Source organism: Pteropus alecto, unplaced genomic scaffold (genome assembly GCF_000325575.1).
Source record: "Pteropus alecto unplaced genomic scaffold, ASM32557v1 scaffold432, whole genome shotgun sequence".
NCBI lineage: Eukaryota > Metazoa > Chordata > Mammalia > Chiroptera > Pteropodidae > Pteropus > Pteropus alecto.
The window spans coordinates 149,921-164,073 of NW_006432235.1; the positions used below are offsets into that span (position 1 = coordinate 149,921).

The following is a 14,153-nucleotide window of genomic DNA, read 5'->3' on the forward strand; positions in this document are numbered from 1 at the left end:
TACATATAATATTCTATGTGTTCTTTATAAATACATATATGGAATCATATTGTATATTACAATTCTGTGACTGTTTTTATTGCCCTCAACATTATGCTTTTGAAATTCATCCAGGTGATTTTTGTGAGTCTAGCTCATTGCTTACTGTACAGAATTTAATTGTTAATCCTGCCATGCATGAGGCACCGTTACACGCCACAGTATAGGCGATCTTGAAAACAGTATTATTATAAGTGAAAGAAGCTAGACATAAAAAGCTACGTATTGTAGAATTCCATTTATATGAAATATCTAGAGCGGACAAATCTTTAGAGACAGAAAGCAGATTAGTGGTCTCCAGGGTCTGGGTGGGAGGTGGGGAGGGACCACAAAGGGGTACAGTGTTTCTTTTTAAGGTGATTAAAATGTGTGGAATTACATAGTGGTGAGGGTTCCACAACTTTGTGAAAATACTAAAAAAAGCCCCACCGAATTGTGCACTTTGGAAGCGTAGAATTTATGGCATGTGAGTTATATCTCAATAAAATAAATTTTTAAAAAGAACTCGGTAGTATGCACAAACCACAGTTTCTTTGTATTCTTTCCTCAGCTGCTAGATATTTGGGTCGATTCCGGTGGTGGGTTATCAGCAAAATGCTGCAATAAACACCCTTTACCCTGCCTTCACGTTCACATGTGTGATCTCTTGGGTAGATATTTAGAAGTAAAATCTGTTTTCTACGATGTCCACGCCTTTCATCCCATCTGGAGATGCAAACTGATAACTAAGGTGGTTTCACTTATTATATTTCTACCAAGATGTATACATTTCCAAGTCCTCCACATCCTTGCCAATTCATAAATGTTTAATTTTATCATTTTTGCTGATTAAAATATGTGAACTCATAATCCATTGTAAGCTGCCTATGAAAAGAGATCTCACCGTTGCTTTAATTTGCATTTTCCTGATTATGGGTCAGGTTTATTGACCATTCAGGGTTCTTCTTCTATGAATTGATGGTTTCTCTCTGTTGTTCCTTTTTCTGTCGAATTGCTGGTCTTTTCCTTAGTAATTTGAAGGATGTGTTTACACAGTAGGCACATCTTTCCTGTGTAAGCTGTCTGTTGCGAATATCTTGTATTTTCATTTCTTTTATACATTTTAATGTGGGCTACTCAGAGTAATTAACCTTTTAGTTTATATTTGGAAGCCGTTCTTTGTGTCATGACTATCTTTATACAAGAAATATAGTCTCCTATACATTCTTCTAAATTTTAAATTTAAAAAATTTTGTTTTTCATATTTAATCCATCTGAAATTAATTCTTGTCTAAGGTGTGAGGTACAGATCTAACTTTTCCATTTGGAACATCAATTGTCCCAGTGCCTTTTATTGAAAGGCCTGTGCTTTTTCATTCAAATTGTGTCTTCAAGTTAATGAAATATTGTCATTTCGATTTCATCTATACCACCTTCCATTATTAGATTAGTTCGGACATTTGAATGGAAATGACAAAAGGAAAAAAATCTAACTTAAAAAGAATTTAATAATGTAACGAAACTAAAGAAAAGACTGAGTTAAAGATAGCCTCAGACAACTGCCTCCATGTACTCAAATGTTCTTTAGACTTTCCTTCTCTATTTCTATTTCTGCGCTATCATTATTATTTAAAGCAGCTGTGCCTATGAGCCTGGGGATGATGGTGACAATTCCAGGCTTATAACCTTGCAGACTTTTAGCCAAAAAGGCAAGGGGGCCTTTTTACTTGCTGGATCAATTTGGAAAAAGATAATATCAGCTACCTTTGGAAGGTGCTAGAAAGCCAACTCACAAAAGTTTTAAATACAGAACAAAAAAATCTAGCATTTACTCTGCCCTTCATTTATAACCTGCACCCCAGGACAACCAAATAGTTAAGGAGGCAAAGTATCTACTCATACAATTACTACAACTAATACACAAAGAAGAAAACTTCCAGTCTTACCTTTGGCTAAAGCATGCCCACCTTATCAGGAGTAATAACAGAGGAGGTGGTTTAATGTCTTTCCACCCAGAAAACTGTTAATGCATGATAGATAAAATGCCCAGAGAAAAAGCAGAAGGGAAATCTGATGGTTAGAATCAAAAGGGAATAGTTTTTCAAAGTCTCACCAATAACAGTGGCAGAGGTTCCTGCTTATGCCTAGACCAGAGGTCGGCAAACTTTTCCTGAAAAGGAGCAGAGAATAATATTTTCAGCATCTGTCGGCCATAGGATCTCTGTTGAGACTATTCAACTCTACTGTGGCAGCTGCGGACAAGTAGGTGCAGCTGTGTTATAATAAAACTTTATTTACAAACACAAGTGATGGTCCACAGTTGGCCCACCCCTGTCTTGGAACAGTGTGTTTTGAAATCTGATCAGACAGCTAGAATAAGAGTTGAATGAAACCAGGCAATATGTGTGTAGGTTGCAAGGGAAGGCTCTTTTTGCCCCTTACTCAATTTCTAGATCTGTAAAAGTGGGAAACAAGCAGGACTGATTTCTGGGGTCCTTTCCATCAACATCTTTGTCTTTGACTTGCCAAGCTTCCAGGGCCATCCTTCCAATTGTGGGTGTGGTTTTGCTAAGGGGAGTGGGCAACAATGTCCCTTTGGAAAGAGACCCAGTTGGTTCTGCAGCTTGAATGGGGCCTGTTTGGTATGAAGCTTAGCACCTCGTGGCTTTGCTTTTGCAGTGTTTCATCAAAAATTCAGGACTCTGGGTTGAGAAGGGGGAAATAGGGTCATTCGCACAGAGGCCTCTTGAGTCTGGGGCCCCTGCCAAGTCCTCATTCTCCCACCTCCTTTATTTCTATTTTCATGCCCCTCCAAGCCAGGAGAGAGGCATGGAACAGAAGAAACCAATCCTACCAACACCTTGATCTCAGAATTCCAGCCTCCGGAACTGTGAGAAAGTAAAATTCTGCTGTTTAAGCCTCCCAGCCTGTGGTAGTTTGTTTTAGTGGCTGGAAAAGATTAATCCAGGGAAGCAGGGAGGGAACAGGAGGCAAGGCCTGTATAAACCCAGCTCCAAGCCCTGGCATATGCTTCATTGTCTCATTGGAATTCATTAGCAAAACGCAGATGCAAAGATAAAAGAACTTCAAGATGGCGACCGCTGGGCATTAAGCTCCGAACACAGGGTCCTCTTCTGAATACCAGGTCCCGGTTGCACTGGGTACACCCATGAAGCTGGCAGTGTTGGTATCTCACTTCAACCAGAAGTTCCAGCAAGGGCACATCTGAGAGAGCATTGACTTGTCCCCTCTCCTCACCAGCCTCAGGATAATAAGGTCACACAGAGTAGTAGCAAGGTGTGTGGTGGGTGGAGTATTTCTCTGTTCTGCTTGCCACAGAAGTCATTCTCTCTAAAACTTGGGCTCCCTTGGCTCCCATCTGTCTGTCTCGCCCCGTGGAGGAAGCTGGTCTTTCTTGAGAAACACGAAAATGACTCAGAGAGCACCCAGGACAGGAGATGGAGCGACAGTGCCTTCAGCTTTTGCTGTCTTAGTTCTAATTGCTTCCAAAACTCAGCCTCCCTTCCCTCCTTGCGGCTCTCTTGCTTGATCATTCTTGGAACCCTGTGTGCCCAAAACGAGAGAAAACAAAACACAAAAACGTCCTTTGAGTCTAAGCTAGTCTGAGAAGGGATTCTGTTTTGACCAGAGTCTTGACAAGTGTTATTAAAATTGATGACTCTAACATAAATTATTAATGGACATCCGTTCTAGTATCCATCCTCCTTAAATCACTATAGTAAATCTTCAATTTCAATGAAGGGATTCCTGACCATTTATTTTCTGAAATCACTAGTGCAGTACCCAGTGTAGTCCAGTTTTGTTTTCTTAACTTGTATCTCCCGCTTGAGACATGCCAACAAGAAGCTAAGAACTCCCGAAAGAGGAGAATTCTTTTTTTTTTTTTTTTCAGACAGTGTCAGATATAAGTTTGGGCAGATTTATGTAAACTTGGGAAGATTTCTTAAAATCTCTGGGACTCCATGACCTCATCACAGACACACCAGTATCTCATAGGGTTGTTGTGAGCTGTATGACCAACTAGGACCAGTTTTCCCAGAACTGGGGGATTCCCAGGATGTGGGAACGAGGAATTTCCCAGGACATGGGAATCTCAGAGCTAAAACTGAGTCTGTCTCGGGCAAATTGGGTTGAGTTGGTCAACATAGTTGTAAGCATATGTGCTGTAGAGACCTAGGCAGGATAATTACAGTGAATGAGAAAACGACTTCTTCCTTTTCCCCCATCCCCCTATCATACCCACCTCCTAATTCTTTACCTGTGCCCTTGGGGGACACCCACGGCAAGTCTCATGACATTTACAGTCATCTTAGGTATAAAGACTGACAGTCACTGTTGCTTTTTTCTTTCTTTAGTCACATGGCAACGGAAAAAAGTAGCTGTCAGTCCAGTAATTGAAATGATTTGGGCAGGTTGCCTGCAGCTGCAGTGGGCATGGCCAGCTTTTTCTTTATTTGTACTCCCCCTTCCGCTCTCTCTTGAGGCTGCAGTCCTCACTTGCAATTAGTTCTCGATGCCTGTAAATGCATCATCTCCTCCAATTAGTCACCCTCAACCTTTGGGGTAGTGGGGTGTCCATCAGCTCAGTTCCAGCTTCTCTCTGCATGGTTCACCTGCCACCTCCAGGTGGCGCTCGTGGAAAGGAGCGGTCCATTTGACGCTTTCCCACTCTTGAAGTTTGAAGTGAGAACTCTTCATTCTCGCCAGCTCCTTCCTTGGAGAGAGGATGAGACCCACAGCAGGCCGGGAACAGTCCCTCCTCAGTGCAGCTCATTAATTATGGCTACCATGCTGCCAGTTGCAGGTTTTTCAACAGAACCTGAAAACCCGGCTTTGGATGTAAAATCTTCTGATGTTTAAAGATGGGATGCTGACTCAAAAATAAATTTGTTTTTGAGGTTCATCCACGTTGAAGCATGTACCTCATTCCTTTCTGTGAACCAATAACATTGTATGGACACAGCCCATTTGGTTTATCCATTCGTCCGATGATGGACATTTGGGCTGCTCCATCTTTGGGCTATTGTGAATAGTGCTGCTTGGAACATTCATGTATAAGTACTTGTCTGAACACCTACTTTTAATTATATGAAACACCCAGAACAGATAAATCCATAGGGACAGAAAACAGATGAGTGGCTGTCAGAGGCTGGGAGGAGGGGAAAATGGGGAGTAATGGTTTCATGGGTACAGGGTTTCCTTTTGGGGTGATGAAAATGTCTTGGAACTAGATGGAGATGATGGTTGCATAGCATTGGAATGTCACTAAGTATATTCAATGCCAATGAATTGTTCACATAAAAATGGTTAATTTTACGTTACATGTCTGTGGGTCTTATCCAGCACTCTGACCATGAGTTTCAATCTTCTTCTTTAGACTTTAGAAAAAAGACAAACATTACACAGAAAAACACATGGTAAGTTCCATTTACATGAAGTTCAAAAATAAGCAAAAGGAAACAATACTTTTAAAAAAGAATAGAATTATAGTTTGTAAAACTATAAAGAAAAGCAAGAGAAAGATTTGTTCAAAATTAGGGTTATGGTTAGTTATCTATGAGAGTTGGGTGTTGAGATGGGATTATCAGTGAGGGACAGACCAGCAGCTTCCAAGATGCTAGTTTTCTTAGCCCAGGTTTTGAAAAAAATTTTAATTTAATTCTTTACATGGGATGTTGGCTTTTACACATTCTTTTGCATATATGCTGTGTTTCACATTTATAAATAAAAGTTTGCTGAATTTAAAAAAGATGCATTTGGATGTGGGGTAGAACGTTAACAGTGGATCTGAGAAGAGTATGCAGGTCTTCAGGGCATTACTTTGACTCTTGCAACTTCTCTGTCTGTTTGAAACAATGTTCAAAAGTTTTTAAATGTATACCAAAAAAAACCCAGGAAGGGTTGTAGATTTCAAGAAGCTTCTATTTCAGTACAAACTGGCAGTTATAAAAATAGTCACAAGGATGTAAAGTACAGCGCTTAGGGAATATTGTCAATAACATTGTAATAACTATGGATGGTGTCAGATGGGTACTGAACTAATTGGGGGAATCACTTCATAAGGTATATAAATGTCTAACCACTGCTATGCTGTACACCTGAAACTAATATAATATTGAATGTCAACTGTAATTGAAAAATTAAAAAATTATAAAAAATCTTCTATTTTCCTTCACTTCAAAAGACAAGGTAAAAAGACACAAATCAATGCTGTAATAAATTATCTCATAGTATGATGTGATTCTTGTTAGTAGTCTTTGAGGGGTCTCTACTCCCTTCTCCCACTTCTGGGAAGTCCATGAAGACCCCAGATAGGACAGAGGGGCAGAAGGAAGACCCTACTGGATGAAGAGCCGTGTTCCCAAGACCGGAGGCCCCGCCCCCATGGCAAACACTTCTCTGGGCTTCCCTGAGCTGGCTGAGCACAAAGTCAAGTAGAAAAGAAAGTTGGTGAGTCCTATTCCTAGCACTTATCTCAGTTCATAATTACACATTTGTTAGTGTGATTATGTGATTAATATGTTTCCATCACCAGACTGTAGGCTCCTCGGGGGTCCCTTTTCATTCCTTACTGTATGCAGAGCCCAAAGTGCCACTCGATAAAAAATAACAACAGCGAGACTGATGGAGTAAGAACTATGTGTCAGACAGTCTACTGGGGCCATGCAGGGAGTACGAGGGCATTTACTCCTCACAAGGACTCCAGGAGGTTAAATATTGCCATGAGCTCTCCTAAGGCAGGGAGAAACAGAGGCACGAAGAAGTCAAGCAAGGTACTCAAGCTGTGAAAGGTGGAGGCGAGTTTCACACTGGACATTCACTGTTTACAGCCCACATCCTCAACTTCCACCCTATGCTGCCTGTGCTTGCTTAGTGGGGACGCAAATCTGCATTCCCCGCTCTCATCCCTTGATGCTGAGTTCAGTGCAGAAGAAATGAGTGGTGTCCTGCCAAAGACTGCAACACTGAAGCAGGGACAGGCTCAGTCTCAGCCAATCAAGGGAGGAGTGCCCGCCTTTTCTGGGTGACAAAATAATATCCTGGGGAGGAAGCCACTGGGACAATATGTAATGATATTATAAGCGTTATGACATTTATGTAATGTATATGTTATAATATCTATGTAATATATAGTATCTGTATAATATCTATATATTATAGTATTTGTTATTTAATATTACAATATCTATGTACTGTTATAGTACCTATGTAACATATGTTGTAGCTATATAGTTATAATAAATATGTTACATGTTATATCAAATATAACATTTATATAATACAATGTCATAGTGTATGAATATTATATGTATATGAATGTCAGAACATTAGTTATGATAGGATATTAATATATCATACAAAATTATAATATATAATGGTATGTTATAATTATATGTAAGTATATAATATATATTTATATGTATAATTTATAATTAAATATAGAAATGTTTAAAATATATTAATATAATACCTGTAATGTTAATATAGTAACCTGTGATTATAATGATATGTTATATATAATACTGGCATAATAATATAATGTATACTATTTTATATTCTATGTAATGTCTATATAATTGTATTTATAATTTATAATTAAATTTAGAACATTTAAGAGACCTGAACTCAGAATATGAATACACTTGTATTCACAAGCCAGCACATATTCCACATTTCAAATATTTTTCAACATTTAAGAGACGGCCTCTGAGAGGTAACAGATCAGCTCCAGTGATCCCTACCTAGTGGCAGGAGTCATGAAATTATGATTTCTGAGCTAAAATATGGACATTGGTCTTCATGAGGGACTTGAACACCTGACACGAGGTCCTCCTTCACTGGTAACAGTGCTGTTGTTGCTGTTCCTGCTTCTACCAGCATTCTGTGCACAGCAGCAAATGTGCTCTCTCAGATGGCTGATGTTCTCCTCACTTCCTTCCGAGTCCTCTTCAGAATTTCCTTTCAGGTCCATGTTCCTGCCAAGATCTCATCAAGGCAATCTGGGCTTTTTCATCATGCATCTCAAAACTCCTCCAGCCCCTACCCACTCCCCAATCCCAACACCACATCCACACTCTCAGGTGTCTGTTCAGTGGCACCCCACTTCTAGGTACTAAAATCTGGATTAATCTCTCGGGTTGCCATAACAAAATACTACAAACCGGGTGACTTAGACGATAGGAATTTATTGTCTCCCAGGTCTGGAGGCTGGAAGTCTGAGATCAAGGTGCCGCAGGGCTGGTTCTTTCTGCTGGCTCTGAAGGCGAATCCATGCCAGGCCTCTCTCCTTGGCTTGTAGGTGGCCATCTTGTCCCCATGTCGCTTCACCTCGCCGTCCCTCTGTGCATGTCTGTGTCCTGATCTCGTCTTCTTATAAGGATACCTGTCAGATTATACTAGGACACACCCTAGTGACCTCATTTTCGCTTGGTCACCTCTGTAAAGACCCTGTCTCCAAATAAGGTCAGATTCTAAGGTCCTAAGGGTGAAAAACCCAACACATATTTTTGGAAGGGACACATTCAACCCATAGCAATGGTCATGTCCTAAATTGCTCAGTTCTCCATCACTTTCCATGGGTTCACTGACATGTGACTTCAGAGCTTATAAGGAGCACGTAGCATGTTTCTGGGGGATAACAAGTGGTCACTTTTCTATACCCTAAAATGCACAATCACATCACAAATTGACTCCAAATCAAAGCTATTAAATTTCCAAACCTTTAATCCCAAATCAGACCACAGCAAGGTCATACCCAAACATTCTCCCCTTCCCACTCCTCTATTTCCCTAAATTTCACAATAGCCAGAAGAACCTCTCCCACAAGTCAATACATCTAGATTGGAGAAATTAATAGGTCCAACTCCCTCCTAACACCCTGACTTCATCCTCCCCATCCCTAGTTACCCCCTCAGGTCCCCACCAGCCTTCCCTTGGGACCCTTGTTTGCAAAAAGCCTCTCCCTATCCTACCCCCAAGCGACACAAATTCAGCCACCAAGGAAAACATATTTACAGAGAGAAAAAGATGAGGGCACGAGACATAGGTCTGTGCACACAACGTGGGCCCCAGAGCAGGGAGAACGCTCTTTGTCCAGGACATGGAACAACAGATTTTGAGGGGACAATAGAGAAAGAAGGGTTTAGAAGGATCTTGGAGAAAGCATGATGGTGGCTCTAGGTAGCCCTGTGCCCCTGCTTGGGACAGAGTGAGCTCCAGGGCCAGGACGGCAGGGTAAGTGAGAGAAAGCAGATACCCGCCAGCATCAGGACCAGGCCAGCCCCCATACCGCAGCCCAGAGACCAGGAGTACTCGTAGGTCAGGGCCGGGGCCGCAGGTGGCTCTGGGCCGACCCTCTGCAGCAGGGCTTGCACGGAATGCCGGAACACCTCCAGGCTGACCAGGAGCAGCAGGCCTGTTGGAAGAGGATAGACATGGCGCTCAGGCCCTTGAGGACCCCAACTTGGGTCTGAGCATCTCCCCTAGTACACATCACATGTTCCTCAAATGAGCAACATGGGGGACCTCCGAGCACCCTCACAGTCATTCATTCAACAACTACTTGCTAAACACTGACTATATAGTAGAAACAATTTTGGAAGCTGGAGAGAAGGAAGGAACAAGTGAAAGACAGAAAGTAGGATGATGGAAACCCAGGGCTAGGGGATGGTAATGGGAGTCATTGTTTAATGGAGACAGAGTGCCACCTGGGGAAGATAAAGTTATTGAGCTGCATGTTGGTGATGGCTGCACAACAATGTTAATATATTTAATGCCACTGAACTGTACACTTAAAAATGATGAAAATGGTCGATTTTACATATATGTATTTTACTGTTTTAAAAGAAGAAAAAAGAAAACCCGGAAATTAAGAGTCACAAAAGTCAAAATAAGACTCCATCAAGGCTTTTGTAAAGATTGACGGTGGAATATAAAATAGTCAAACTCAAAGAAGCACAGAGTGGTGGCTGCCAGGGGCTGGAGGCAAGGAAGTGGGTGGTGGTGGGGGGGCGGTCACAGGGCACAAACTTCCTGTTATAATGCGAACAAGTTCTGGGGATCTAATGTACAGCGTGGTGACGCTACTTAACGATTCTGTGTTGAATGCCTGAAATTTGCTAAGAGTAGATCTTAAGTGTTCTCACCACACGTGATAAAAGGTAACAATGTGAAGCGATGGATATGCTAACTAGCTTGATTGTGGAGATCGTTTCACGCTGTTTATGAATCACACTGTATACCCTAAATACATATAATTCCTACTCATCAATCATACCCCATTTAGGTTGAAAAAAAAGAGAGACAGTGGATCCTAAAATGAAAAGAAGGGCAGTCAAGTCAAATTGTAATGTAATTTAATTAAAAAAAAAGAAAGAAAGAAAGAAGAAGGAATGAGACAAAGACCCTAACCTCACGAAGCTTATATTCTATTTGGAGGAGACGGATGGCAAACAAATAAGCCAAGGTTTGCAAAACTCAAATGCCTGCAGGAGATAAGAAAGTATAAAAAAACAAATCAGGCAGGTATGGTAAACAAAACCCAACTTCAGTCAAGCGCAGCCCTTCAGAAATGGGGACTTAACTTGCCAAATCTTCTCATTTTTCAAGAAGAGATAGAATTTTTATATGATTATGTTTTTTATGGTAAGAGATCCAACCTTTAAATATTGGCTCAGAGAAATTTCTACACACTGCCTGCCCAACAAAGCATGTTATAGGCCATTGTTGGCCTGTAGGCTGCCAGGTTGCAACCTCTAAAGTAAACACACCAGAAGACGAGATAAGTTCAGAGATGATGGCACACTGGGAAGGAGATAAAAACAGGGTGATGGGAAGGGGAGTGACATTCGGGGAGAAGCAAGGATTTTAGATAGTGTTATAGGGAAAAGCCACTTGAGCTGAGGCCCGAAGGATGAAAATAAGCTAGCCACACCCAAAATTAAGCAATGGCTGTTCCAAGTAGAAGGAATGGCTGGTGCAAAGGTCTGTGGTAGGATGGAGTATAATAGTGTGTTTGAGGAAAAGAAAGTCAATGCGATCAAAGCATAGAGAGTGGGGAGGGGGAAGAGTGGTAGGCAATGGAAGTACAGAGGTGAGCAGTGGTCAGATCTCCATGGTCATGGATCCTAGCTACTTCCCCTCTCAGACCCTGGAGTTGAGCCCCAACCTCAGTCCATGAGCCTCCTTCCTTCTTGTACTCTACTTCTCCAACAGATTTTAATCAGGGGTCTGGAGTCTGTGTACCATGCTTCAATGGTCCCTCTATGAGCCCCTTCTTGGCTTTACACAGCTCAGGATTAGGGCACTGCAGGTGCAAAAGCATTTGGATGAGGAGGAGACATTATCCAGTTCTCTTCATTCCTTTGTGAATTCATGCATCTTTTACTCATTCAACAGATCTTAACTGAACTCTCATTATGAAATATGTACAAAATATATAAATGAGACTAACAAAGGCCCTGTCTACCTGCTGTTTCATCCTAGAAGGAAAGATGGATGACAACTGGGTACATGTATTGTTGTGGGCTGAGTTGTGTCCTCCCCAAAAGTTCACGTCTTGGGGTCCTAACCCCCAGTGCACCTCCGAATGTGACTATATTTGGAGATGGGGTCTTTCAAGAAATAATTAAATTAAAATGAGGTTACTAAAGTGAGCTCTAATACAGTATGGCTGGTGCCCTTACAAGAAGGAGATTAGGACACAGAAGGATGACCATGTGAGGACTTAGGGAGAAAACTGCCAAGTCAAGGAGACAGGCCTCAGGAGAAACCAGCCTGGCCAGCACTTTGATCCTAAACTTCCAGCCTCTAGAAAACACATTTCTGGTGTTAAGCCCCCCAGACTGTGGTACTTTGTTATGGCAGCCCTAACAAATGAATGCTTATATAATTAATGACCTTTCTATCCACATTAAAAAGGATTTGATCCAATGAAGACTACATTTCACACGATGCAGCATTTTTTTGGACCCTCAGCTCCAAGAATGCAACGGTCCTTGCCAACTCCAGGTCCAAATCTAAAAGTGTTTGGAGACCACCCTTCCCCCAATTCTCAGCCAACAGGCCTTAGAACTTTCCCCTCTTTGAGACCTCTAAAGCCCTTGAATGTCCTCTAATTCTCATCATGCACAGTGCTTGGAAACCCTACCTCCCAGCATGCAATGGTGCTTGGAAATCCAACCTTCTAGCATGCAACTGAGCTTAGAGATTCTACCTCCCAGTATGCAACAGTACTTGGATTCCCTACCTCCCAGCATGTAACAGGGCTTGAAGATCCCACATTCCAGCATGCAGTGGCCTCAGCCTCCAGGCTCTCAACCCTCACCTGAGAGGCCAAAGCAAACAGCTCCAACTCGGAGCAGGAACTCTGCACCTTTGCTGAGCACCATGATGACACAGAGGCACCCCAGGACCATGACTGCCAGGCTTAGCACTGCTATCACTGCAGCTGCCAGATTCACTTCTGCGAGAAGAGGAAGGAGAAGAAGTAGAGAATATGGGATGCAGGGAGTGGGAAGAACTCCCCTATAGGGACCCAGAACCAAGAAGACAGAAGATTCAGGACTAGAAAAGAATTTTCAAGTGGAAGAACATCCAGTCTAATATTTCACTTGTACTGTTGAAGGAACTAAGACTCAGAGAGGACCAGTTACTTGTCTAAGGTCACAGAGCAAAAATAGAACAGAGCCAGGATTAGAATAAGATGGAAACTACCAATGATCACTTATGATCTGGTCACCATTTGTTTATGGGTGAGGAAACTGAGGCAGTAGGTGTGTAGGTGACGACAAAGAAGGTGGTATGTTACAATGGAATGATTCAAGTAGGAATTTTCCCCAGCCACTTCCTAACTGGAAGACTCTGGTCAAGTCATCGAACCTCTCTGAGCCTCAGTTTCCTCCTCTAGAAAATCAGGATCAAAATCCCTATCTGATCGGGCTATTGTGAGGATTATAAATCACACGTGTAAAGAGTCCAGTGCAGCACCTGCACCCAGCAGTTATTCCATACATGATTATTTCACTATCCTGGAGGAGCACAGAGACTTTTCCAAGCTCATTTAGCACCAAGGCAAGACAGAAAGCAGTAAAGATGGTAAGGAACCACTGTTTACTAAGGACCTACTATGTGCTAGGCACCATAGGGTTTGAATCCTGCCTTCGTCTCTCCACTTCCTGGGAAAAATTAATTTAATCATTTGTGGACTTTTGTTTCCTCATCTGGAAAGTTAAGATAAAACTCCTGCCTGCAGGGTATGGCAAGGATGGAGATCTTATACATGAAACATCCAGCACCATGCTTAGCATGTGGTAAATGCACATTTGTGAGGTGTTAAAGTACCACCCACGGAGAGGGGATGTGACTGGCCCAAAGTTACGCAGCATGTAGCAAAGGCAGAGCTGAGGCAAGAGAACCATGACCCTACTGCCACCACTTCCAAAGATAGGAGCACTCCCCCCAGCCCACCCACTCCCTGCCGGGACATAAGAATTGAGCCCATGCTGGGGCAAAGCAGGGAAGAGAATATTGCTATCAAGAACTCTTCTAGCATAGTCAGCATATTCCCACTACGACCCCGCCAGGGAGTGAAAAGTTCATACCTTTTTTTGTGGTTCTCTGGAAGATGTGTGCATTCTCCCCCGTGGTGAAGAATTTAAAATAGGTGCAGTTGGCTTCTGTGGGATCAGGAAAGAGAGAAAAAGGGAGATAATGTCATGGAAGTCCCTAGTGTAAGCTCAGGACTGCACTTAACATATCTCTCAACAGCCTGAAAACTTGACATTAGCATCCCTGATTGATAGAAAAGTGATGCTCAGAAAAGTAAAAGCCACCTGCTGTCACACCGCTATCCAGGAGCTGGGATTCCAGGTCTACGGCTTTGGGAGGGCTAGTGACCTCTCTGGGGCCTCTGGATCTTCCTCTATTTAATGAGATAATAGTTTCTTTCCTGGCTCCCTCGTGGATTTATTGAAGATCAAGTGGGTTAGAAATGGATAATTGCCTTATTCAACAAAGGACACCAAGGTACAGGCCACAGAAGGCTAACAGACTCAGAAGAGAGTTTTAGAAAGGATTCTCATCTAGAAGACCCACAGGAGTCCTGCAGATCAGCA

At 42.2% G+C, this 14,153-nt stretch overlaps 1 protein-coding gene across 3 annotated transcripts in view; it reads right to left on the reverse strand.

Annotated features, from left to right (window-relative positions):
• Positions 1 to 9,215: 9,215 nt before the first annotated feature.
• CACNG6 (calcium voltage-gated channel auxiliary subunit gamma 6) overlaps positions 9,216 to 14,153 on the reverse strand; it is a 9,163-nt gene continuing 4,225 nt past the window's right edge. The window contains exons 2-4 of one of the 3 annotated variants that reach the window (XM_006907150.1): positions 13,641 to 13,715; positions 12,365 to 12,502; positions 9,216 to 9,454 (exon numbers count right to left, since the gene is read on the reverse strand). In XM_006907150.1, the coding sequence (XP_006907212.1) occupies positions 9,216 to 9,454; positions 12,365 to 12,502; positions 13,641 to 13,715 (452 nt within the window). The remainder of the gene's footprint in view (positions 9,455 to 12,364; positions 12,503 to 13,640; positions 13,716 to 14,153) is intronic. The other 2 variants (XM_006907151.1, XM_006907152.1) reach the window with 2 other exon arrangements.